Source organism: Puma concolor, chromosome B3 (genome assembly GCF_028749965.1).
Source record: "Puma concolor isolate L17-30 chromosome B3, mPumCon1.1.hap2, whole genome shotgun sequence".
Lineage (NCBI taxonomy): Eukaryota > Metazoa > Chordata > Mammalia > Carnivora > Felidae > Puma > Puma concolor.
Genome location: NC_141672.1, coordinates 125,342,642 through 125,365,979, shown reverse-complemented (window position 1 = coordinate 125,365,979; position 23,338 = coordinate 125,342,642). Strand labels below are relative to the sequence as shown.

General features: G+C 62.3%; 1 protein-coding gene and 8 non-coding genes across 14 annotated transcripts in view; all 9 read left to right on the top strand.

Moving 5' to 3' along the window:
- The window catches only part of LOC147580356 (uncharacterized), a 141,139-nt gene that overhangs the window by 91,031 nt on the left and 26,770 nt on the right, over positions 1-23,338 (top strand). For 3 of the 6 annotated variants that reach the window (XM_086711347.1, XM_086711349.1, XM_086711348.1), the window contains 9 exons: positions 980-1,114; positions 3,606-3,737; positions 6,226-6,360; positions 11,704-11,838; positions 12,114-12,206; positions 14,549-14,683; positions 14,959-15,051; positions 17,394-17,528; positions 17,804-20,008. In XM_086711347.1, the coding sequence (XP_086567473.1) occupies positions 1,073-1,114; positions 3,606-3,737; positions 6,226-6,360; positions 11,704-11,838; positions 12,114-12,206; positions 14,549-14,683; positions 14,959-15,051; positions 17,394-17,528; positions 17,804-18,019 (1,116 nt within the window). In that variant the 5' untranslated portion in view covers positions 980-1,072 and the 3' untranslated portion in view covers positions 18,020-20,008. Of the gene's footprint in view, positions 1-979; positions 1,115-1,380; positions 1,473-3,605; positions 3,738-6,225; positions 6,361-9,176; positions 9,362-11,703; positions 11,839-12,113; positions 12,207-14,548; positions 14,684-14,958; positions 15,052-17,393; positions 17,529-17,803; positions 20,009-23,338 lie in introns of those variants that run through there. The other 3 variants (XM_086711350.1, XM_086711346.1, XM_086711351.1) reach the window with 3 other exon arrangements.
- LOC112856639 (small nucleolar RNA SNORD116) lies at positions 1,356-1,448 on the top strand. The gene has a single exon (XR_003223193.1). It is a non-coding gene; the product is annotated as a small nucleolar RNA SNORD116 (small nucleolar RNA).
- LOC112856638 (small nucleolar RNA SNORD116) lies at positions 3,985-4,077 on the top strand. The gene has a single exon (XR_003223192.1). It is a non-coding gene; the product is annotated as a small nucleolar RNA SNORD116 (small nucleolar RNA).
- On the top strand, positions 6,593-6,685 carry LOC112856637 (small nucleolar RNA SNORD116). The gene has a single exon (XR_003223191.1). It is a non-coding gene; the product is annotated as a small nucleolar RNA SNORD116 (small nucleolar RNA).
- Positions 9,244-9,337, top strand: LOC147580360 (small nucleolar RNA SNORD116). The gene has a single exon (XR_015253065.1). It is a non-coding gene; the product is annotated as a small nucleolar RNA SNORD116 (small nucleolar RNA).
- On the top strand, positions 12,089-12,182 carry LOC147580359 (small nucleolar RNA SNORD116). Its single transcript, XR_015253064.1, has one exon. It is a non-coding gene; the product is annotated as a small nucleolar RNA SNORD116 (small nucleolar RNA).
- Positions 14,934-15,027, top strand: LOC147580358 (small nucleolar RNA SNORD116). Its single transcript, XR_015253063.1, has one exon. It is a non-coding gene; the product is annotated as a small nucleolar RNA SNORD116 (small nucleolar RNA).
- On the top strand, positions 17,779-17,872 carry LOC147580357 (small nucleolar RNA SNORD116). Its single transcript, XR_015253060.1, has one exon. It is a non-coding gene; the product is annotated as a small nucleolar RNA SNORD116 (small nucleolar RNA).
- On the top strand, positions 22,468-22,552 carry LOC112856642 (small nucleolar RNA SNORD116). Its single transcript, XR_003223195.1, has one exon. It is a non-coding gene; the product is annotated as a small nucleolar RNA SNORD116 (small nucleolar RNA).

The window sequence follows — 23,338 nt, the reverse complement described above, 5'->3', positions numbered from 1 at the left end:
CCTGGACCATGGGAAGGGGACATGTTGCCTGCAGTGGGCTGCATCCTTGCAAAGGCCAAAGCCTGTCTGCGGATGCCCACGCTGCAGCATCCTGCGGCCAACAGGGAAATCCGTTGGGCAGAGGGTGCCAGAGAGTAATTCCATGCGGGCAGGAACACGCTCCCATGGACTGGGCAGCCCAGGGGATGCTCGTTCCCTTGGAGGCCAGGGCCCTGGCATCCATTGGCCCTGGCCTTGCTGACACGCTGGGCTAGAATGCAGCTGTGGTTCAGTCGGGATTGTCACTAGTGTTTGGTGGGGGCAAGGCCCATGCTGCTCAGGTCATTCTGGCAGAGTGGACAGGAGTGGGCACCTGTTGTCGTGTGGCCACCTCAGAGGGCTCTGCGTTGGCCTCTGCCCCATAGCCTGGAGGCCAGGGTGGCCAGCCTCCCTGCAGGCAGTTTTTGGGTTTTCCTTTGACCCCTGAGTTTCCATCCCGTGCTGGCGTCCAAGTTGCCAGGGTGGCCAGCTGTGGGAGTGGATGGGTGTCTGGGCCAGTGGGCGCTTCTTGGCCAGAGTGGCTTTGGGAGAGGGAAACCCTGCCCAACGTTAGTGGCCCAGAATTGTCCAAGGAGGCTCCGTGGTGTGCAAGGCCACCAGTCCTGTGCTGTTGCGTGGCAGGACTCCGGGGCCAGGATCTGCGCACCAGGTGTGTCCGTGGAGGGCCCCAGGCCTGCATGGCGGAGCAGCCACACACACCCCTGGCCCAACCTCCCAGCGCACACTGACCCTCCACACACAAGAAGAGGCACACATTCCTGCTCCTACAGTCCCCTGTGCCCGCGGCTTCTTGCCTATTCGCAGGCAGCCCCAAGGGGCCGTGGGACAGGACAGGCAGAGAGGCACAAGGCTTGGTCATGGATTCCTTCTGCACTGTGTGGTGAGTGGAGGCCCTGGGTACCTTGCTCACTCCCACGGGTGACTGTTCCCCTTTTCTCAGGTGCAGTGGACATGTCAGGCTTGCCATCGGCCAAGAGAAGAAGGCCTTCCTGGCCCCCGAGTGCCTGTGGTTGGCAGGACCACCAGAAGAAGTATGCCCCACTATGGGCACCTTGCCGACGGGAGTGACCAGACGGTAAGCCTTCCTCAGTTTAAGCTTCTACCGTGGCTTTCGCGGGCCTGCCCAAGAGGCCACCAGTGAAGGTTGCCAGCAGGGCGTGTGGGGTTTTGATGCCAGAGGGGCCTGCCCGTTCCTCTGGCTCAGTGGCGTGGCTCTGCATGACCTGGGCTGCGGGTGGACCCTGAGTCCCTCGGCTTGTCCCGCTGAGCTACCCAGTCCACATGGGTCGGCTGTGCAGGTGGCCCCAAATGTGCTCGGATCGATGATGACTCCCTCAACAGCATTCCTTGGAAAGCTGAACAAAATGAGTGAGAACTCCCTACCGTCTTTCTCGTCGAAACTGAGGTCCAGCACATTGTCTGCCCCAGGGAAGGTAAGCGTCAGGAACAGCAGGCTTCCCCTTGGTCACACTCCTTCAAGCACCAGCACCCATGGCCTCTGCCTAGGTGAGCCTCGCGGGGCACTCATGGTCAGGGAGGCACCTGAGCAGGGTTTCCAAGGCACAGAGGTCCTGAGGGCAATGACTGGTGTCTGGGGTCAGTGGGGCCGCTGGACCCCAAGGCCTTGGACTCAAAGGCATGTCTGTGGCACCAGAACGGGGAGTCAAGGGCTGGAGACTAGGCCAGAACAGACCCTGGGGCATAAGTTCGTGGAGGTGTGGGTTGAGAGGCCAAGCATGTCAAGCTTACCTGGTCCAAGGGTGGGGGCGTGGAGCCCCAGCCTGAGGCAATGGCGATCCCTGGATGAGTCCTTTCTCTCACTGACATACATGGAGTGGGCTCCTGGCTTGGGCTGGTGGGCTAAGGCAGGAAGCCAGGCTGTGGCACCTGCCAGCTTGGCATCCTCGGCCCTACCCAGCAACAAACAAGGCAGCAAGCAGTGCCAGCACTCCATGCCCAGGGCGGAATACAAGTTGCTGTGCTGGCCATTTGCCTCGATGGTAATGGCACAGTCCAGAGAGGGCTGCGCCCTGGGAGACCGCATGGGCCTGCTCAGCTCAGGTGTCTTGTTGAGTTCCCGGGTCATTCATGGTTTCCACGGAGGCATCAGTCCTCCTATTGCAGAGGGCAACACGTGGCTCCCAGGGCCAGATTCAAAGTGCACAGGTGAGGCATGGCGTTCCCCTTCCTGCGGGCAATCCTGGCCCCTGGGTTCCCAAGGAAGGGCACCCATTTGTGGTGTTCCTTGGGCCTTTCAGTGGGGTCCTGGCCAAAGAAGCTACCCCGGCTGGGTGTGCCACAGAGACCTGTCTGCTTGGCACAGAGCTGGTGAGGTGAAAGTGATACTCTGGGATATTCTGTCCCTTATTTGGCACAGTGTGTCTTACATCCTCTCGGGTGGGCCACAGACCCCTCTGTGGTGGCCTGGCAGCCAGGCACTGGCCTGCTAGCTCTGAAGCCAGGCGCTTGTGCCTCGGCCCCATGGGCCGCTTGACAGTCGTCCGCCTCCCTTTGGGAAGGAGATGTGTTCTCCTCTCAGTGTGTCCCTGGCCTGCAGAGCTGCAGCCTAGGGCTCTCTGTGAGGGCCACGCTGGTGTTTCTGGGCTGTGGGAAGGGGCCACATCTCCTGCAGAGGGCCACATCCTTGCAAAGGCCAAAGCCCATGGGAGGCTGCCCTTCCTGGAGTATCCTTCTGCTGATAGGGGCGTCCATTGGATGGAGGGCTCTGGAGGGACTTTCCATGCAGGTGGGGACACACTCCCATGGACCAGGCAGCCGAGGGAATGCTCGCTTCTTTGTGGGCCAGGGCCTGGGTTCCCACTGGCCCTGGCCTCACCAATACCTCAGGCAAGAAAGTGCCTGTGGTTCAGTTGGGTTTGGCACCTGATTCGGTGGGGGTTAGGCCCGTGTAGCCTAGACGCTGAGGGCATTCTGGCAGAGTGGAGAGGAGCAGGCAGCTCTTGTCGTGTGGTGACTTCAGAGGCCTCTGTGTTGGCTTCGGCCCTGTAGCCTGTGGGCCAGGGCAGCCAGCTTCCCTGTGGGCGGTTTTTCCATCCCGTGCTGGTGTCCATGGTCCACATTGACAGGGTGGCTAGTGGCGGAAGAGGATGCGTGTCTGGACTGGTGGGTGCTGCTTGGCCAGAGTGGCTTTGGGAGAGGGAAACCCTGCCCAATGCTAGTGGCCCAGAGGCGTCCAACATGGCTCCCTGGAGTGCAAGGCCACTGGTCCTGTGCCGTTGCCTGGCGGGACACTGGGACTAAGATCTGTGCACCACGGGTGCTCTTGCAAGGCCCCAGGCCCTCATGGTAGAGCGGCCACACATGCCCCCTAGCCGAAACTCCCAGCACACACTGACACTCCATGCACAGGAACAGGCACATGCTGCTGCTCTTACAGTCCCCTGCGCCTGCGGCTTCTTGCCCATCTGCGGGCAGCCCCAAAAGACTGAAGGACAGGACAGGCAGAGAGGCACAAGGCTTGGTCATGGATTCATTCCATCCTGTGTGGTGAGGGGAGCCCCTGGGTACTTTGCTCACTCCCACGGGCGATTGTTCTCTTTTCTCAGGTGCATTGGACAGGCCATGCTCGCCGTTGGTCGAGAGAAGGCCTCCCTGGCCCCCAAGTGCCTGTGATTGGCGGGACCGCTGGAAAAGGTGTGCCCTGCTATGGGAATCTTACCGACAGGAGCACCCATACGGTAAGCCATCTCCAGCGTCAGCTGTGCTGCTGGCTTTAGACTTCGGGAACTTGTCGAAGAGACCGCTAATGAAGGTTGCCCCCAGAGCGTGTGGGGTTTTGATCCCAGAGGGGCCTGACTATTCCTCTGGCTCAGTGTCAAGGCTTTGCACGGCCCGGGTGGTGGGCAGACCCTGAGTTCTTCGGCTTGTCCTGCTGAGCCATCTGACCCACCAGGGTCGGCTGTGCAGGTGGCCCCGAATGTGCTCGGATCGATGATGACTCCCTCAACAGCATTCCTTGGAAAGCTGAACAAAATGAGTGAGAACTCCCTACCGTCTTTCTCATCAAAACTGAGGTCCAGCACGTTGTCTACCCCAGGGAAGGTAAGCGTCAGGGACAGCTTCCCCTTGGTCACACTCCTTCAAGCACCAGCACCCATGGCCTCCGCCTGGGAGAGCCTCGCTGGTGGCTCATGGTCAGGGAGGCATTTACCACCTGAGCAGGGTTTCCAAGGCATGCAGGTCCTGAGGGGAATGGCCGGCAACTGGGGTCACTGGGACAGCTGGTCCCCAAGGCGTTGGACTTGAAAGGCATGTCTGTGGCACCGGCCCAGGGTGTCGAGGGCTGGGTCCTGTGTGTGCCAGGATGGCCCCACGGCATAAGCTCATGGCAGGGTGTGTTGAGAGGCCAAGCATGGCAAGTTTGGCAGGCCATGGGGGGCGCGGGAGCCCCAGCCTGAGGCAGCAGCAATCCCTGGACAAGTCCTTCTCTCACTGACGTATGTGGAGCGGCCCCTGGCTTGGGCTTCTGGGCCAAGGCAAGAGGCCAGGATGTGGCACCTACCAGGTTGGGAACATCGGCCCTGCCAGGTGCCACACAAGGCAGCAAACAGTGCCAGTGCTTCGGGCCCAGGGTGGAAGTCAGGATGCCGTGCTGGCCAAAGGCCTGGAAGGTAATGGCACGGTCCAAAGGGGACCACGCCCTGGGGGAGTGCCTGGGCCTACTCAGCCCTGATGTCTTGTTGCGTTCCCAGGTCAGTCGTGGGTTACGTGGAGGCCTGCGGCCTCCTCTTGTGGATGGCAAAGTGTAGCTCCCAGGGCCAGCTTCAGGGTGCACTGGTGTGGCACGGCGGTCTCCGTCCTGAGGGCCCTCCTGGCTGCTGGGCTCCAGAGGAGGGGTGCCCAGTGGTGGTGTTCCTCAGGGATTTCAGCAGGGCCCTGGCCAAAGAAGCTACTCTGGCTGGGCCTGCCACAAAAACCTTGTCTCCTTGGCACCTTGCTGGTAAGGCAAAAGTGATACTCTTTGATGGTCTCTCCCTTGGAGTCGGGCACAGTGTGTTTCACGTCCTCTTGGGTGGGCCACAGATTCCTCTGTGGTGGCCTGGCAGCCAGGCGGGCATGAGAGTTCTGAGGCCAGGTGTAGTACCTTGGCCCCATGGGCCGCTTGGAAAAGGTCAGCCTCCCCTTGGGAACAAGATGTGTTCTCCTCTCAGTGTGCCCCTGGGCTGTGGGGCTGTAGCCTAGCGCTCTCTGTGAGGGCCATAATGGTGTTCCTGGGCCGTGGGAAGGGGCCACGTCACCTGCAGAGGGCCACATCCTTGCAAAGGCCAAAGCCTGTGGGCAGCTGCCCTCCCTAGAGCATCCTGCCACTGACAGGGGCCTGTGTTGGGCGGAGGGCACCAGAGGGACTTTCTGTGCGATGCTATTTCCCTTGTGCCTGGGACCCTGGCGCACACTGGACCTGGCCTCGCCCATGCCCCGGGCGAGAAAGCGCCTGTGGTTTGGTCAGGATTGGCACTGGATTCAGTGGAGACAAGACCGGTGTAGCCTGGCCACTCAGGGCATACTGGCAGAGTGAAGAGAAGCAGGCAGCTGTTGTCGTGTGGCTGTCTTGGAGGGCTCTGCATTGGCTTCTGCCCCGTAGCCTGAGGACCAGGGCGGCCAAACTCCCTACGGGTGGTTGTTGGGTTTTCCTTTGACTCCTGAGTTTCCATCCCGTCCTGGAGTCCATGGTCCACGTTGACAGGGTGGCTAGTGGTGGGAGAGGATGCGTGTCTGGGCCAGAGGGCTCTGCTTGGCCAGAGTGGCTTTGGGAGAGGGAAAACCTGCCCAACGTTAGTGGCCCAGAGGCATCCAACATGGCTCCCTGGTGTGCAAGGCCACTGAGCGTGTGCCATTGCTTGGCAGGACACCGGGGCCAGGATCTGCACACCAGGCATGCATGCCCTTGCAGGGACTCAGGCGTCCCAACTCAGCAGCCCCATACACCCCCTAGCCCAGCCTCCCAGCACACATGACCCTCCATGTACACGAAGAGGCACATGCTCCTGCTCCTACAGTGCCCTGCGCCCGTGGCTTGTTGCCCATCTGCAGGCAGCCCCAAGGGGCCGAGGGACAGGACAGGCAGACAGACGCAAGGCATAGTCACAGATTCCTCTGACCTGTGTGGCGAGCGGAGCCCCTGGGTAGCTTGGTCACGCCCGCGGGTGATTGCTCCCCCTTTCTCAGGTGCAGTGGACACACCAGGCTCGCCATCAGCAGAGAGAAGAAGGCCTCCCTGGTCTCCGAGTGCCTGTGGTTGGCAGGACTGCTGGAAGAGGTGTTGCCCGCGACGGGCATCTTGCTGACTGGAGCGAGAAGACGGTAAGCCATCTCCGTATCAGTTGTGCTGCTGGCTTTATGCTTTCGCAAGCCTGTCCAAAAGGCCACTAAGGAAGGTTGCTGGCAGGACATGTGGGGTTTTGAACCCAGAGGGGCCTGTCCTTTAATGGCTCTGCACGTCCTGGGCCATGGGAAGACCCTGAGTCCTTCAGCTTGTCCCGCTGAGCCATCTGGCCCACCAGGGTTGGCTGTGCAGGTGGCCCCGAATGTGCTCGGATCGATGATGACTCCCTCAACAGCATTCCTTGGAAAGCTGAACAAAATGAGTGAGAACTCCCTACCGTCTTTCTCATCGAAACTGAGGTCCAGCACATTGTCTACCCCAGGGAAGGTAAGCGTCAGGGACAGCAGGCTTCCCCTTGGTCACACTCCTTCAAGCACCAGCACCCACAGCCTCTGCCTAGGAGAGCCTCACGGGGGACTCATGGTCAGGGAGGCATTTACCACCTGAGCAGGGTTTCCAAGGCATGCAGGTCCTGAGGGGAATGGCTGGCGACTGGGGTCACTGGAGCAGCTGGTCCCCAAGGCCTTGGACTTGAAAGGCGTGTCTGTGGCACCAGCCTGGGGTATCGAGGGCTGGGACCTGTGTAGGCCAGGATGGCCCCACAGCATAAGCTCGTGGCAGTGTGTGTTGAGAGGCCAAGCATGGCAAGCTTGCCTGGCCTGTGGGTGGGGGTGCAGAGGCCCAGCCCAAGGCAGCAGTGATCCCTGGATGAGCCCTTTCTTTCCCTGACATATGTGGAGCAGGCACCTACTCTGGCTGGTGGGCTAAAGCAGGAAGCCAGGCTGCAGTACCTGCCAGTGTGGCATCCTCAGCCCTACCAGGCGACAAACAAGGTGGCAAACAGTGCCAGCACTTCGTGCCCAGGGCAGAATACAAGTTTCTGTGCTGGCCATTTGCCTGGATAATAATGGCACAGTCCAGAGAGGGCTGTGCCCTGGGAGACCGCATGAGCCTGCTCAGCTCAAGTGTGTCATAGCGTTCCCAGGTCTTTCATGGGTTCTGCAGAGGCCTCAGGCCTCCTCTTGACGATGGCAAAGTGTGGCTCCCAGGGCTGGCTTCAGGGTGCACGGGTATGGCACGGCGGTCCCCCTCTTGAGGGCCCTCCTGGCTTCTTGACTCCTGAGGAAGGGTACCCAGTGGTTGTGTTCCTCGGGGCTTTCAGCAGGGCTCTGGTCAAAGAAGCTACCCCGGCCAGAGACCTTGTCTCCTTGTCACGGTACTGGTGAGGTGAAAGGGATATTCTGAGTCTCACTTGGACTCGGGCACAGTGTGTCTCATGTCCTCTCTGGTGGGCTGCAGACTACTCTGCGATGGCCTTGCGGTCAGGCACGGGCCTGTGAGGTCTGAGGGCAAGCCCAGTACCTTGGCCCCATGGGCTATTTGGAAGACATCTGCCTCCCCGTGGGAAGGAGATGTATTCTCCTCTCATTGTGACCCTGTCCTGTGGGGCTACAATCTAGCGCTCTCTGTAAGGGCCACGCTGGTGTTCCTAGCCTGTCAGAATGGGCCACATCGCCTACAGAGGGCCACATCCTTGCAAAGGCCAAAGCCTGGGGGCAGCTGCTGTCCCTGGAGCATCCTGACACTGATGGGGGCGTCCGTTGGGATAAGGGCAACGAAGGGACTTTCTGTGAAAACAGGAACACACTCCTGAGGACGGGCAGCCCAGTGGATGCTCGTTCCATTGCAGCCTAGGGCCCTGGTGCCCACTGGCCCTGGACTTACTGACACCATGGGCAAGAAAGCGCCCATGGTTCGGTCGCATTTGGCACCATATTCGGTGGAGGCTAGGACCATGTAGCCTAGCCATTCAGGGCATTCTGGCAGAGTGGAGAAGAAATGCACCTGTTGTTGTGTGGGTGCCTCGGAGGGCTCAGCTTTGGCTTCAGCCCCGTAGCTGCAGGCCAGGGTGGCTGGCCTAACTGTGGGTGGTTGTTAGGTTTTCCTTGGACCCTTGAGTTTCCATCCTGTGCTGGGGTCCACGGTCCACAATGACAGGGTGGCCAGTGGAGGAAGAGGATGCATGTCCGGGCCGAGGGCACTGCTTGGCCAGAGTGGCTTTGGGAGAGGGAAACCCTAACCAACGTTAGTGGCCCAGAGGCATCCAACATGGCTCCCTGGTGTGCAAGGCCACCAGTCCTGTACCTTTGTGTGGTGGGACGCCAGGGCCAGGATCGGCACACCAGGCCTGCTCTTGGGGGGCCATAGGCTCAAACGGCAGAGCGGCAACACATACCAAGTAAACCAACTTCCCAGTGCACTCAGACCCTCCATACACATGAAGAGATACATGCTCGTGCTCCTACAGTCCCCTGAACCCACAGCTTCTTGCATATCTGCAGGCTGCCCCAAGGGACTGAGGAAAAGAACAGGCAGAGAGGCGCAAGTCATGGTAATGGATTCCTTCTGCCCTGTGTAGAGACTGGACACCCTGGGTAAATTGCCCATGCCCACAGGCGATTGCTCCACTTTTCTCAGGTGCAGTCGACATGCCAAGCTCCCCTTCGAATGAGAGAAGAATGCATCTCTGGCCCCCGACTGCCGGTGGCTAGCGTATCTCCCGAAAGAAGTGTGCCCCACTATGTACAAATTCACGAAAGCAGCACCGTGGGGGTAAGGCGTCTATAGTCTCAGTGGTGCTGCTGGCTTTAGACTTTCCAAAAAACGCCTGAGAGGCATCAAATGAAGGTGGTCGGAAGGGCAAGTAGGATTTGCAACTCAGAGGGGCCTGTCCGTTCCTCCGGCTCAGTGGCGCGGCTCTGCACGGCCCGGGCACCTGGAGGACCCTGAGTCCCACGGCTTGCCCCGCTGAGCCAGCCGGCCCGCCTGGGTCAGCCGGCCAGGCGGCCCTGAATGTGCTCGGATCGATGATGACTCCCTCAACAGCATTCCTTGGAAAAGCTGAACAAAATGAGTGAGAACTCCCTCCCGTCGTTCTCATCGAAACTGAGGTCCAGCACGTTGTCCGCCCCAGGGAAGGTAAGCGTCAGGGACAGCAGGCTTCCCGTTGGCCACACTGCTTCAAGCACCAGCACCCACGGCCTGCGCCTGGGAGAGGCTCGCGGGGTGCCTCCGGGTCAGGGAGCCGTTTCCCCGCCTTAGCAGGCTTTCCACGGCTCGCAGGGCCTGAGGGCAATGAGCGGCCTCTGAGGTCGAGGCGGGCAGCTGGTGCCCAAGGCCTAGGACTTCAAAGGCGTGTCTGTGGCACGGGCCCTGGGAGCCGCGGGCAGGGACCTGGCTGGCAGGGCCTGCGGGCGGTGGCTGGCGACTGGGGTCGAGTGGGGCAGCTGGTCCCCCAAGGCCTAGGGCTTCAACGGCGTGTCTTGTGGCACCGGCCCTTGGGAGTCGAGGGCTGGGGCCTGCGAGGGCCCGGACGGCTGTGCGGGCCTAAGCGCGCGGCGGTGTGTGTTGAGGGGCCGAGCGTGGCAAGGCTGGCAGGCCGTGGGGGGGCGCGGGAGCCCCAGCCCGAGGCGGCGGCCATCCCTGGACGAGCCCTTTCTCTCACTGACGTACGTGGAGCGGCCCCTGGCTCGGCCTTCTGGGCCAAGGCAAGAGGCCGGGCTGCGGCACCGGCCAGGTTGGAAACATCGGCCCTGCCCGGCGGCCACACAAGGCGGCGAGTGGCGCCGGCGCTTCGGGCCCAGGGTGAAGTCGGCATGCCGTGCCGGCCGAAGGCCAGAACGGTAGTGGCACGGTCCGGAGGGGACCGCGCCCTGGGGGAGTGCCCGGGCCTGCTCAGCCCTGGTGCCTCGTTGCGTTCCCACGTCAGTCGTGGGTTACGCGGAGGCCTGCGGCCTCCCCCCGTCGATGGCACAGCTAGGGGCTCCCAGGGCCGGCTTCAGGGTGCACCGGTGTGGCACGGCGGTCCCCCTCCTCAGGGCCCTCCTGGCCTCTGGTCTCCGGAGGAAGGGCGCCCAGGGGTGGTGGCCTTTCAACAGGGGCTTTCCACAGGGCCCCGGCCAAAGAAGCTACCCCCCGCCCCGGGCAGGGCCTGCCACGGAGGCATTGTCTCCTCGGGCACGGAGCTGGTGGGGCGAAAGTGACACCCCGGGAGGGACTGTCCCTTGGAGTCGGGCACAGTGTGTCTCCCGTCCTCTCGGGTGGGCCGCAGATTCCTCTGCGGTGACCTGGCAGGCAGGCGCGGGTCTGCGAGCCCTGAGGCCAGGCGCGGTGCCGCGGCCCCGCGGGCCGCTTGGCAGAGGTCCGTCTCCCCTTGCGAGGGCGACGTGATCTCCTCTCGCTGTGGCCCTGGCCTGCGGGGCTGCAGCCCTCGTGTCCCCTGTGAGGGCCACGCTGGTGTTCCTGGGCCGTGGGCGGGGGCCACGTGCGTCGCCTGCCGCGGGCGTCGCCTGCCGCGGGCCGCAACCTTGCAAAGGTCAAAGCCTGTCTGCGGCTGCCCTCCCTGCAGCTTCCGGCCGTCGGCGGCGGGGTCCATTTGGCAGAGTTGGCGGGAGGGAATTTCCATGCAGGTGGGAACACACTCCCACGGAGCGGGCCGCCCAGGGAATGCTCGTTCCCTCGCGGGCCGGGGCCCTGGCGCCCAGGGGCCGTGGCCTCGCCGCCACCCTGGTAGAGAACGCGCGCGCGGCTCGGTGGGCTTTGGCGCCGGCGTTAGTTGGGGGCCGGGCCCGTGCAGCCTAGCCGCCCCGGCCCTTCTGGCAGACGGGAGAGGTGGGGGCACCGTTTGCCCCGTGGCCGCCTGGGAGGGCTCTGCCTCGTCCTCTGCCCCGTAGCCTGCGGGCCAGGGCGGCCAGACTCCCTGTGGGCAGTTTTTGGGTTTTCCTGGGACCCCTGAAGTTCCATCCAGTGCTGGCTTCCACGGTGCACGTGGAATGGGTGGGCAGCGGCGGGCACGGATGCGTGTGGAGGTCGGTGGGCACCGCGTGGCCGGAGAGTGTTTGGGAGGGGGAAAGCCTGGCCAACGTCAGTGGCCCAGAGGCGTCCAGCGCGGCTCCCTGGGGTGCAAGGCCACCGGGCCTGTGCCGTCGCCTGGCGCGACGCCGGGGCCAGGGCCTGCGCACCAGGCACGCGTGCCCTTGCAGGGACCACCCAGGCCGCCCGGCTCAGCAGCCCCCTACACCGCCTAGCCCAGCCTCCCAGCACACACGACCCTCCGTGCGCACGAAGAGGCACGCGCTCCTGCTCCCACAGTGCCCTGCGCCCGTGGCTTGTTGCCCGTCCGCAGGCAGCCCCAAGGGGCCGAGGGACAGGACAGGCAGACAGACGCAAGGCGTAGTCACGGACTCGTTCTGCCCGGCGTGGCGAGCGGAGCCCCTGGGTAGCTTGGTCACGCCCGCGGGCGATTGCTCCCCCTTTCTCAGGTGCAGTGGCCACGCCAGGCTCGCGGTCGGCCGAGAGAAGAAGGCCTCCCTGGCCCCCGAGTGCCTGCGGTTTGCGGTACGGCCGGAAGAAGTGTGGCCCGGAACGGGCACCTCGCTGACGGGAGCGTCCGGACGGTAAGCCTTCCCTGGGCGTCAGCTAGTGCCCCTGGCTTTAGGCTTTCCCGGGGCTGCCCGAGAGGCCGCCAGTGCAGGTGGCCCGCTGGGCGTGTGGGGTTTTGCTCCCAGAGGGGCCTGTCCGTTCCTCCGGCTCAGTGGCGCGGCTCTGCACGGCCCGGGCACCGGGAGGACCCTGAGTCCCTCGGCTTGCCCCGCTGAGCCAGCCGGCCCGCCTGGGTCAGCCGGCCAGGCGGCCCTGAATGTGCTCGGATCGATGATGACTCCCTCAACAGCATTCCTTGGAAAAGCTGAACAAAATGAGTGAGAACTCCCTCCCGTCGTTCTCATCGAAACTGAGGTCCAGCACGTTGTCCGCCCCAGGGAAGGTAAGCGTCAGGGACAGCAGGCTTCCCGTTGGCCACACTGCTTCAAGCACCAGCACCCACGGCCTGCGCCTGGGAGAGGCTCGCGGGGTGCCTCCGGGTCAGGGAGCCGTTTCCCCGCCTTAGCAGGCTTTCCACGGCTCGCAGGGCCTGAGGGCAATGAGCGGCCTCTGAGGTCGAGGCGGGCAGCTGGTGCCCAAGGCCTAGGACTTCAAAGGCGTGTCTGTGGCACGGGCCCTGGGAGCCGCGGGCAGGGACCTGGCTGGCAGGGCCTGCGGGCGGTGGCTGGCGACTGGGGTCGAGTGGGGCAGCTGGTCCCCCAAGGCCTAGGGCTTCAACGGCGTGTCTTGTGGCACCGGCCCTTGGGAGTCGAGGGCTGGGGCCTGCGAGGGCCCGGACGGCTGTGCGGGCCTAAGCGCGCGGCGGTGTGTGTTGAGGGGCCGAGCGTGGCAAGGCTGGCAGGCCGTGGGGGGGCGCGGGAGCCCCAGCCCGAGGCGGCGGCCATCCCTGGACGAGCCCTTTCTCTCACTGACGTACGTGGAGCGGCCCCTGGCTCGGCCTTCTGGGCCAAGGCAAGAGGCCGGGCTGCGGCACCGGCCAGGTTGGAAACATCGGCCCTGCCCGGCGGCCACACAAGGCGGCGAGTGGCGCCGGCGCTTCGGGCCCAGGGTGAAGTCGGCATGCCGTGCCGGCCGAAGGCCAGAACGGTAGTGGCACGGTCCGGAGGGGACCGCGCCCTGGGGGAGTGCCCGGGCCTGCTCAGCCCTGGTGCCTCGTTGCGTTCCCACGTCAGTCGTGGGTTACGCGGAGGCCTGCGGCCTCCCCCCGTCGATGGCACAGCTAGGGGCTCCCAGGGCCGGCTTCAGGGTGCACCGGTGTGGCACGGCGGTCCCCCTCCTCAGGGCCCTCCTGGCCTCTGGTCTCCGGAGGAAGGGCGCCCAGGGGTGGTGGCCTTTCAACAGGGGCTTTCCACAGGGCCCCGGCCAAAGAAGCTACCCCCCGCCCCGGGCAGGGCCTGCCACGGAGGCATTGTCTCCTCGGGCACGGAGCTGGTGGGGCGAAAGTGACACCCCGGGAGGGACTGTCCCTTGGAGTCGGGCACAGTGTGTCTCCCGTCCTCTCGGGTGGGCCGCAGATTCCTCTGCGGTGACCTGGCAGGCAGGCGCGGGTCTGCGAGCCCTGAGGCCAGGCGCGGTGCCGCGGCCCCGCGGGCCGCTTGGCAGAGGTCCGTCTCCCCTTGCGAGGGCGACGTGATCTCCTCTCGCTGTGGCCCTGGCCTGCGGGGCTGCAGCCCTCGTGTCCCCTGTGAGGGCCACGCTGGTGTTCCTGGGCCGTGGGCGGGGGCCACGTGCGTCGCCTGCCGCGGGCGTCGCCTGCCGCGGGCCGCAACCTTGCAAAGGTCAAAGCCTGTCTGCGGCTGCCCTCCCTGCAGCTTCCGGCCGTCGGCGGCGGGGTCCATTTGGCAGAGTTGGCGGGAGGGAATTTCCATGCAGGTGGGAACACACTCCCACGGAGCGGGCCGCCCAGGGAATGCTCGTTCCCTCGCGGGCCGGGGCCCTGGCGCCCAGGGGCCGTGGCCTCGCCGCCACCCTGGTAGAGAACGCGCGCGCGGCTCGGTGGGCTTTGGCGCCGGCGTTAGTTGGGGGCCGGGCCCGTGCAGCCTAGCCGCCCCGGCCCTTCTGGCAGAGGGGAGAGGTGGGGGCACCGTTTGCCCCGTGGCCGCCTGGGAGGGCTCTGCCTCGTCCTCTGCCCCGTAGCCTGCGGGCCAGGGCGGCCAGACTCCCTGTGGGCAGTTTTTGGGTTTTCCTGGGACCCCTGAAGTTCCATCCAGTGCTGGCTTCCACGGTGCACGTGGAATGGGTGGGCAGCGGCGGGCACGGATGCGTGTGGAGGTCGGTGGGCACCGCGTGGCCGGAGAGTGTTTGGGAGGGGGAAAGCCTGGCCAACGTCAGTGGCCCAGAGGCGTCCAGCGCGGCTCCCTGGGGTGCAAGGCCACCGGGCCTGTGCCGTCGCCTGGCGCGACGCCGGGGCCAGGGCCTGCGCACCAGGCACGCGTGCCCTTGCAGGGACCACCCAGGCCGCCCGGCTCAGCAGCCCCCTACACCGCCTAGCCCAGCCTCCCAGCACACACGACCCTCCGTGCGCACGAAGAGGCACGCGCTCCTGCTCCCACAGTGCCCTGCGCCCGTGGCTTGTTGCCCGTCCGCAGGCAGCCCCAAGGGGCCGAGGGACAGGACAGGCAGACAGACGCAAGGCGTAGTCACGGACTCGTTCTGCCCGGCGTGGCGAGCGGAGCCCCTGGGTAGCTTGGTCACGCCCGCGGGCGATTGCTCCCCCTTTCTCAGGTGCAGTGGCCACGCCAGGCTCGCGGTCGGCCGAGAGAAGAAGGCCTCCCTGGCCCCCGAGTGCCTGCGGTTTGCGGTACGGCCGGAAGAAGTGTGGCCCGGAACGGGCACCTCGCTGACGGGAGCGTCCGGACGGTAAGCCTTCCCTGGGCGTCAGCTAGTGCCCCTGGCTTTAGGCTTTCCCGGGGCTGCCCGAGAGGCCGCCAGTGCAGGTGGCCCGCTGGGCGTGTGGGGTTTTGCTCCCAGAGGGGCCTGTCCGTTCCTCCGGCTCAGTGGCGCGGCTCTGCACGGCCCGGGCACCGGGAGGACCCTGAGTCCCTCGGCTTGCCCCGCTGAGCCAGCCGGCCCGCCTGGGTCAGCCGGCCAGGCGGCCCTGAATGTGCTCGGATCGATGATGACTCCCTCAACAGCATTCCTTGGAAAAGCTGAACAAAATGAGTGAGAACTCCCTCCCGTCGTTCTCATCGAAACTGAGGTCCAGCACGTTGTCCGCCCCAGGGAAGGTAAGCGTCAGGGACAGCAGGCTTCCCGTTGGCCACACTGCTTCAAGCACCAGCACCCACGGCCTGCGCCTGGGAGAGGCTCGCGGGGTGCCTCCGGGTCAGGGAGCCGTTTCCCCGCCTTAGCAGGCTTTCCACGGCTCGCAGGGCCTGAGGGCAATGAGCGGCCTCTGAGGTCGAGGCGGGCAGCTGGTGCCCAAGGCCTAGGACTTCAAAGGCGTGTCTGTGGCACGGGCCCTGGGAGCCGCGGGCAGGGACCTGGCTGGCAGGGCCTGCGGGCGGTGGCTGGCGACTGGGGTCGAGTGGGGCAGCTGGTCCCCCAAGGCCTAGGGCTTCAACGGCGTGTCTTGTGGCACCGGCCCTTGGGAGTCGAGGGCTGGGGCCTGCGAGGGCCCGGACGGCTGTGCGGGCCTAAGCGCGCGGCGGTGTGTGTTGAGGGGCCGAGCGTGGCAAGGCTGGCAGGCCGTGGGGGGGCGCGGGAGCCCCAGCCCGAGGCGGCGGCCATCCCTGGACGAGCCCTTTCTCTCACTGACGTACGTGGAGCGGCCCCTGGCTCGGCCTTCTGGGCCAAGGCAAGAGGCCGGGCTGCGGCACCGGCCAGGTTGGAAACATCGGCCCTGCCCGGCGGCCACACAAGGCGGCGAGTGGCGCCGGCGCTTCGGGCCCAGGGTGAAGTCGGCATGCCGTGCCGGCCGAAGGCCAGAACGGTAGTGGCACGGTCCGGAGGGGACCGCGCCCTGGGGGAGTGCCCGGGCCTGCTCAGCCCTGGTGCCTCGTTGCGTTCCCACGTCAGTCGTGGGTTACGCGGAGGCCTGCGGCCTCCCCCCGTCGATGGCACAGCTAGGGGCTCCCAGGGCCGGCTTCAGGGTGCACCGGTGTGGCACGGCGGTCCCCCTCCTCAGGGCCCTCCTGGCCTCTGGTCTCCGGAGGAAGGGCGCCCAGGGGTGGTGGCCTTTCAACAGGGGCTTTCCACAGGGCCCCGGCCAAAGAAGCTACCCCCCGCCCCGGGCAGGGCCTGCCACGGAGGCATTGTCTCCTCGGGCACGGAGCTGGTGGGGCGAAAGTGACACCCCGGGAGGGACTGTCCCTTGGAGTCGGGCACAGTGTGTCTCCCGTCCTCTCGGGTGGGCCGCAGATTCCTCTGCGGTGACCTGGCAGGCAGGCGCGGGTCTGCGAGCCCTGAGGCCAGGCGCGGTGCCGCGGCCCCGCGGGCCGCTTGGCAGAGGTCCGTCTCCCCTTGCGAGGGCGACGTGATCTCCTCTCGCTGTGGCCCTGGCCTGCGGGGCTGCAGCCCTCGTGTCCCCTGTGAGGGCCACGCTGGTGTTCCTGGGCCGTGGGCGGGGGCCACGTGCGTCGCCTGCCGCGGGCGTCGCCTGCCGCGGGCCGCAACCTTGCAAAGGTCAAAGCCTGTCTGCGGCTGCCCTCCCTGCAGCTTCCGGCCGTCGGCGGCGGGGTCCATTTGGCAGAGTTGGCGGGAGGGAATTTCCATGCAGGTGGGAACACACTCCCACGGAGCGGGCCGCCCAGGGAATGCTCGTTCCCTCGCGGGCCGGGGCCCTGGCGCCCAGGGGCCGTGGCCTCGCCGCCACCCTGGTAGAGAACGCGCGCGCGGCTCGGTGGGCTTTGGCGCCGGCGTTAGTTGGGGGCCGGGCCCGTGCAGCCTAGCCGCCCCGGCCCTTCTGGCAGAGGGGAGAGGTGGGGGCACCGTTTGCCCCGTGGCCGCCTGGGAGGGCTCTGCCTCGTCCTCTGCCCCGTAGCCTGCGGGCCAGGGCGGCCAGACTCCCTGTGGGCAGTTTTTGGGTTTTCCTGGGACCCCTGAAGTTCCATCCAGTGCTGGCTTCCACGGTGCACGTGGAATGGGTGGGCAGCGGCGGGCACGGATGCGTGTGGAGGTCGGTGGGCACCGCGTGGCCGGAGAGTGTTTGGGAGGGGGAAAGCCTGGCCAACGTCAGTGGCCCAGAGGCGTCCAGCGCGGCTCCCTGGGGTGCAAGGCCACCGGGCCTGTGCCGTCGCCTGGCGCGACGCCGGGGCCAGGGCCTGCGCACCAGGCACGCGTGCCCTTGCAGGGACCACCCAGGCCGCCCGGCTCAGCAGCCCCCTACACCGCGTAGCCCAGCCTCCCAGCACACACGACCCTCCGTGCGCACGAAGAGGCACGCGCTCCTGCTCCCACAGTGCCCTGCGCCCGTGGCTTGTTGCCCGTCCGCAGGCAGCCCCAAGGGGCCGAGGGACAGGACAGGCAGACAGACGCAAGGCGTAGTCACGGACTCGTTCTGCCCGGCGTGGCGAGCGGAGCCCCTGGGTAGCTTGGTCACGCCCGCGGGCGATTGCTCCCCCTTTCTCAGGTGCAGTGGCCACGCCAGGCTCGCGGTCGGCCGAGAGAAGAAGGCCTCCCTGGCCCCCGAGTGCCTGCGGTTTGCGGTACGGCCGGAAGAAGTGTGGCCCGGAACGGGCACCTCGCTGACGGGAGCGTCCGGACGGTAAGCCTTCCCTGGGCGTCAGCTAGTGCCCCTGGCTTTAGGCTTTCCCGGGGCTGCCCGAGAGGCCGCCAGTGCAGGTGGCCCGCTGGGCGTGTGGGGTTTTGCTCCCAGAGGGGCCTGTCCGTTCCTCCGGCTCAGTGGCGCGGCTCTGCACGGCCCGGGCACCGGGAGGACCCTGAGTCCCTCGGCTTGCCCCGCTGAGCCAGCCGGCCCGCCTGGGTCAGCCGGCCAGGCGGCCCTGAATGTGCTCGGATCGATGATGACTCCCTCAACAGCATTCCTTGGAAAAGCTGAACAAAATGAGTGAGAACTCCCTCCCGTCGTTCTCATCGAAACTGAGGTCCAGCACGTTGTCCGCCCCAGGGAAGGTAAGCGTCAGGGACAGCAGGCTTCCCGTTGGCCACACTGCTTCAAGCACCAGCACCCACGGCCTGCGCCTGGGAGAGGCTCGCGGGGTGCCTCCGGGTCAGGGAGCCGTTTCCCCGCCTTAGCAGGCTTTCCACGGCTCGCAGGGCCTGAGGGCAATGAGCGGCCTCTGAGGTCGAGGCGGGCAGCTGGTGCCCAAGGCCTAGGACTTCAAAGGCGTGTCTGTGGCACGGGCCCTGGGAGCCGCGGGCAGGGACCTGGCTGGCAGGGCCTGCGGGCGGTGGCTGGCGACTGGGGTCGAGTGGGGCAGCTGGTCCCCCAAGGCCTAGGGCTTCAACGGCGTGTCTTGTGGCACCGGCCCTTGGGAGTCGAGGGCTGGGGCCTGCGAGGGCCCGGACGGCTGTGCGGGCCTAAGCGCGCGGCGGTGTGTGTTGAGGGGCCGAGCGTGGCAAGGCTGGCAGGCCGTGGGTTGCCTGTCAACCCCAGTCTTAACCAGCGGCGAAACCTGGGCGAGCCCTTTTTCTCAGTCTCATACGTGGAGCAGCTTATGTCTCGGTGGTTGCGACATGTCTTTAGACCCTCTTGTTGTTGGTTGCTTCTTGGGAATCTCTTTCAGTTTTCTCCGCAATGTGTGTATGACTACACTTCTTAATGCCTCCGGTTCCTGTCATGTCTTTGTTCTGCCCTTAGTCTGGATACTAATGATAGGGAAAGCAGAGTCCCACATTCTTGGTGATGCTATCTGCCTTCTCTTCCCTAGTATCACATTTTGTTCCCAGTCCCTTCCTGGTTCCTGATTGATATCTGGCTTTTGATGTGGATGGCAAACCGTGGCTCAATGTCCCGGCTTCAGTGTTCATGATTTTTGTACTGTAGTCCTTCTGCTGTGTGCTCTCCTTTCCCTTTGTGCCTTAAAGATCTGCATTCATTGGTGGTGTTCTTCATGAGTGTAAGTGTGGCATTGGATGAAGACCTATCTCTGGTCAGTCCTGCCTTTGTGACAATGTCTCCTTTGTTATAATGCTGCTGACATGACACTGTTATTCTGGGAGTTTCTGTTGAACTTGGGCACAGGTGTCTCCCATACTTTTAGGTGGAGTGGGCACTTTTCTGCAGGAACCTACCAGCACACTGGGGGCTTATGTTCTGTGATGCTAGGCACAATGCCCCTGCTGGATTGGAATCTTCGGAGAGGTCCCCCCACCTGTGAAGAAGACATATTATCTTCCAACAGGTGCAGTGTACCTCTCACCTGCGGGGCTGCAGCACTTGAGATTTGTGAGGGCCATTCCACTGTTCCTGGTCGTAGGCAGAGGGCGCACGTCTTATGCCATAGCCTGGGTCCTTTCAAAGACCAATGCATTGGTGGTTTTTCTCACTGAAGAATTGTGCCCCCAATGTGTGGGTCTGTTTTTTGGAAGTGCTGAAGAGACTATCCATGTAGGCTTGATCAGGCTGCTCTGGACCAGGCAGCCAATAGATTTCTCGTTTCTTCACAGCTCTAGGCCCTGAAGTCCACTGGCCTTGGCCATGCCGGTTCTCTGGCTGGGATCGCACCCTGGTTTCATTGGGGTTGTATACTGACATTTGGTGGGGAAGGCATGTGCTTCGTTGCTGCAGAGGGTGTTTTGTCAAAATGGATAAGTATGGGCACCTGGCCTATAATCCTTTGGCCGCCTCACATGGCTATGCCTAGGCTTCTGCCTAGTTGCCCGCACCGGAGGTTTGCCAGCCTTACTTTGGGATGTTTCGGTTTTCCACTGACTGCTGAGGTTCATTCAAGTGTGCTTCCAGTGTGATGGCTTGCTGGCCTCCACAGTCCATGTTGTCATGGTTACCAGCGGCAGGAGAGAAGGGGTGTAGATACTGGTGTGCTATGCTTGGCAACAGTGCTTTAAGAGAGGGAATCACTGGCCAGTTTCAGCCACCCCTAGAGATCAAAGGTGAACTCTGATTTGCAAGGAAATATGTCTTGTGCTGTTTTGTGGCAGGACATCAAGTTATGGATTTGCACACCGAGTAAGCTCTTGCATGCATGGAGACCTCCCTAGATGAGCAAAAACACCCTCTCTCAACCACACCACTGAACAGACTCAGACACAACCCATACACTCACACACACAAACACACACGCACCCAAACTCACAGACAGGCACATGCACCTGCTCACATAGTGCCCTATATACGTGGCATCTTGCCCATCTGAAGGAGCCCAAAGGGACAGAGGGACAGGACAGGCAGACGCAAGGTGTAGTCACAAATTCGTTTTTCCCGGTGTGGCAAGCTGAGCACCTGGGTATGTTTCTCACACGTGAATGCGATTTCTCCACCCTTCTCAGGTGCCTTCTCAGGTGCCTTCTCAGGTCTTCAGGTTGCATATGTATGGAGCAGAGTTCCCTGACTTGTGTGTGCTCCTGGCATCTGTGTTCCCATGGAATGGTGGTCAGTGGTGGTGTTCTTCATGCCTGAAACTGGGGCTAGCTGAAAACGTATATCTGGCTGGTTTTGCTCCAGGTGTCTCAGTCAAACTTTACTTTGGAGATCTTTTCTCCTCATGCAGGGATCTGGCGAGGTGCAAGTGTTACTCTGGGACAGTCCATTGGACTCAGACACAGGTGTGTCACATCTTGTTGGGTGGGGTGGAGACGTCTCTCCTGGGAGCCTACCAGCAGGACGGGTACCTACCTGAGTGATCTCCCGAGAAGTTCACTGCCCCAGCCGTACCAGGAACTTGGAGAAGGTCCGCATTTCCTTGTGAAGGAGATGAGTTCTCCTATCATTGTGCCTCGCCTGTGGGGCTGCAGCCCTTGAGCTCTGTGTGGGCCATGCTGATGTTACTTATTGGCAGGACAGAGCCCACATCGCATGCCATACAGGCTGGATCCCTGCAAAGGCCAAAGTGTTGGTGGCTGTCTTAGCTGAAGGATCCTGCCCCCAATGTAGGAGTCAATTTTGAGGAGAGTGCTGGTGTGACCTGTAGTGTAGGCATGAGCAGCCTCCTGTGGACCAAGAAGCTAAGGTTTTGCATGTTTCCTTCCAGGTTGGGGCTCCCAAACCTGCTTCCTGTGGCCATGTCAGTTCCCTGTGTGGAATGAGCCCTGGGTTCAGTCGAGTTTTACACTGGCTTTTGGTTGGGCAAGTGTAGTGTTTTGTTTTGTTTTTTTTTTCACAGAGGGTATTTTGGAAGCCTGCACATTTTCTGAAAGAGGTTCCTGAAGGAGTTAGCCATCTTGATTGTTACAGGGATATGGGATTTATATTACAGGGCTATTGTTGGTGGTGATTCAATTAGACTTTGGCATATATGGAGACTGCTAGACACATCTGGGTAGGAGACTGCTAGACACATCTGGGTAAGAAATACCTATATTGCTCCTCTATTGGGAATGTTGTGTGAATTGCCTCTGTCCCAGGCATTCCATGGCTGGATGCCTGTAATAGACATGGATCTCTAGTGTGTGTTCAGTGAAAATAATGCAGGCTGCCTGTTATCTTGGGGTGTACAGTGTTTCACAGTGGGTATACGCACCAGGATGTGATCATCTTCATGGTTCCCAGTTGTGGTTTGAGTAGTGTGTTGATTCTGTGGACATATGTCTTTTCCTCCACTCTTCCCCTCTCCCCCCACATGCCTACCATTGACATGGACTTGAAAGTGTTTTGATGAGACATTTGTTTAGTTTGTGTTGCCAGTCCCTATCCAGTTCCCTTAAAGTAGGGATTTTCCACTGGAAGGCAGTGGGGAAGTGGAAATTGGGGAGTTCAGTGCCATGAGAAAGGCTCTTAAAATGGTGGCATGAGAAATTTCAGACTGGGGGAAAGAGCTGACTGGTTTTCTGCCCCAAAGCTATTTAAATGTTTCCTGTTTGGTTATGCAAGTTGCTAGGTACTTCCTTGGAGGGGAGTTGCATTTGGGTAGAGGGGCTCTGCTCTGGGGAACATCCCATGGGAGGACAAGGTAGACATGGTCCACATTGGGCCTTGGGTATTGGGTTCGGGAGCTGATATGTGTTGTGTGAGGATAGGAATAGATTCTATGCACAGCACTTTTTCCCGGGATTGGTGCATCAACCCAAACCCATGCCTGGATACATCCATGTTTGGACGTGTGCCCCACATGCATGGAAGGAGCCCACGAATCATAGGGAGAGATAGAGAGAGTGGTCCCAGTGGGTGTCACTCCCCTGGATGCCTATGGACCTGTGTGACTTTCTGAAGCTTGTGTTGTCTCTTCTCATCACTTCCCAGGTGGAATAAGCAGGATGCAGATATCAGGGATAGTCAGCTAGGCCTATACTGTGTAAAATGTGATGCCAGCCAGCCATGACTCCCCAGTAGGGACAGGGTTCATGTGGGCACAGTCATCGTGGTGTTAAGCAGTGCTTCTCTGCCAAATCCTACTGGTTTTCTTTCCAGGGCACACCAAGCTGCGTACCCATTCCTGGGCCTGACTCCTTTTGTTCCCCGGGGGCTTGGCCCTGGGGTTCCCCCAAGGGCCAACATGTTTGAACTCCTCAGCTGTCCTTGGGTGGAGTCCAGCAATGTTAAATGTTCAATGCCCTTAAATGTGCTTGGATTGATGATGATATGCATCCTTTGGACATTTGAACAAAATAAGTGAGGAATCCTTACCATCACCCTCATTGAAACTGATGTCTAGCATGTGAGTCTGACAGTGAACACACAGGAGGGACACATGCCGTTCATTAGCTTTGGTGGCAGCTGCAAGTGTGTATAATGTATGCAAGTGGCCCCCTTTAGGCAGGAAAAGGCTCACTGGCAGGGGGAGACCCTGCTCCCATCTGTAAGGGATTATCTGGGGGAACCAGGGCCATCAGAGTGCACACATCTGGCACCCCTTAGAGGAGCTGGTGAGGGTACATATGACAGTTAAGCTTACCCACTAGCCCGCATTTGGGCTGCCTTTAAGCCATTGAGGGCCTATCCCCACCGCTTTATTTCCTTGTCCTTTTAAGGGCTCAGAAGGTTATATAGATAAGAGAAGGGTATGAGGCCAATCCCAGACAACTCCCCCTTCACAGCTTCTCCCTGAGATTAGGACAGGTAGCTTCTTGTGTCAGTTGGGCAGACTCAGGGAGCTTTGGGTCTTGGGAGGTTGACACCAACTAAGCTGACTGAACCTTTTGGGAGAGAGGGTCCTATAGGAGGTGGCCATGATCATGGTTACAGGGACATGGGAGTGACATCATGGGGCTATGGCCAGGGGTGATGTTATCAGTCTGAGGCAGAGATGGATATGGCTAGACACTTCTCAGGAAGGTTTCTGTATGGCTCCTCAGGGAAGGATGGGTGGGTGATTCTTCCACTGTCCCAGATTTTCCCTGATGGGAGGCCCATAATAGATAAGGATCCCTGATGTAGGTTCAATGACGATCACGCAGGATGCTTATTATCTTGGGGTGTGAATTGTTTCATTGTGGGTG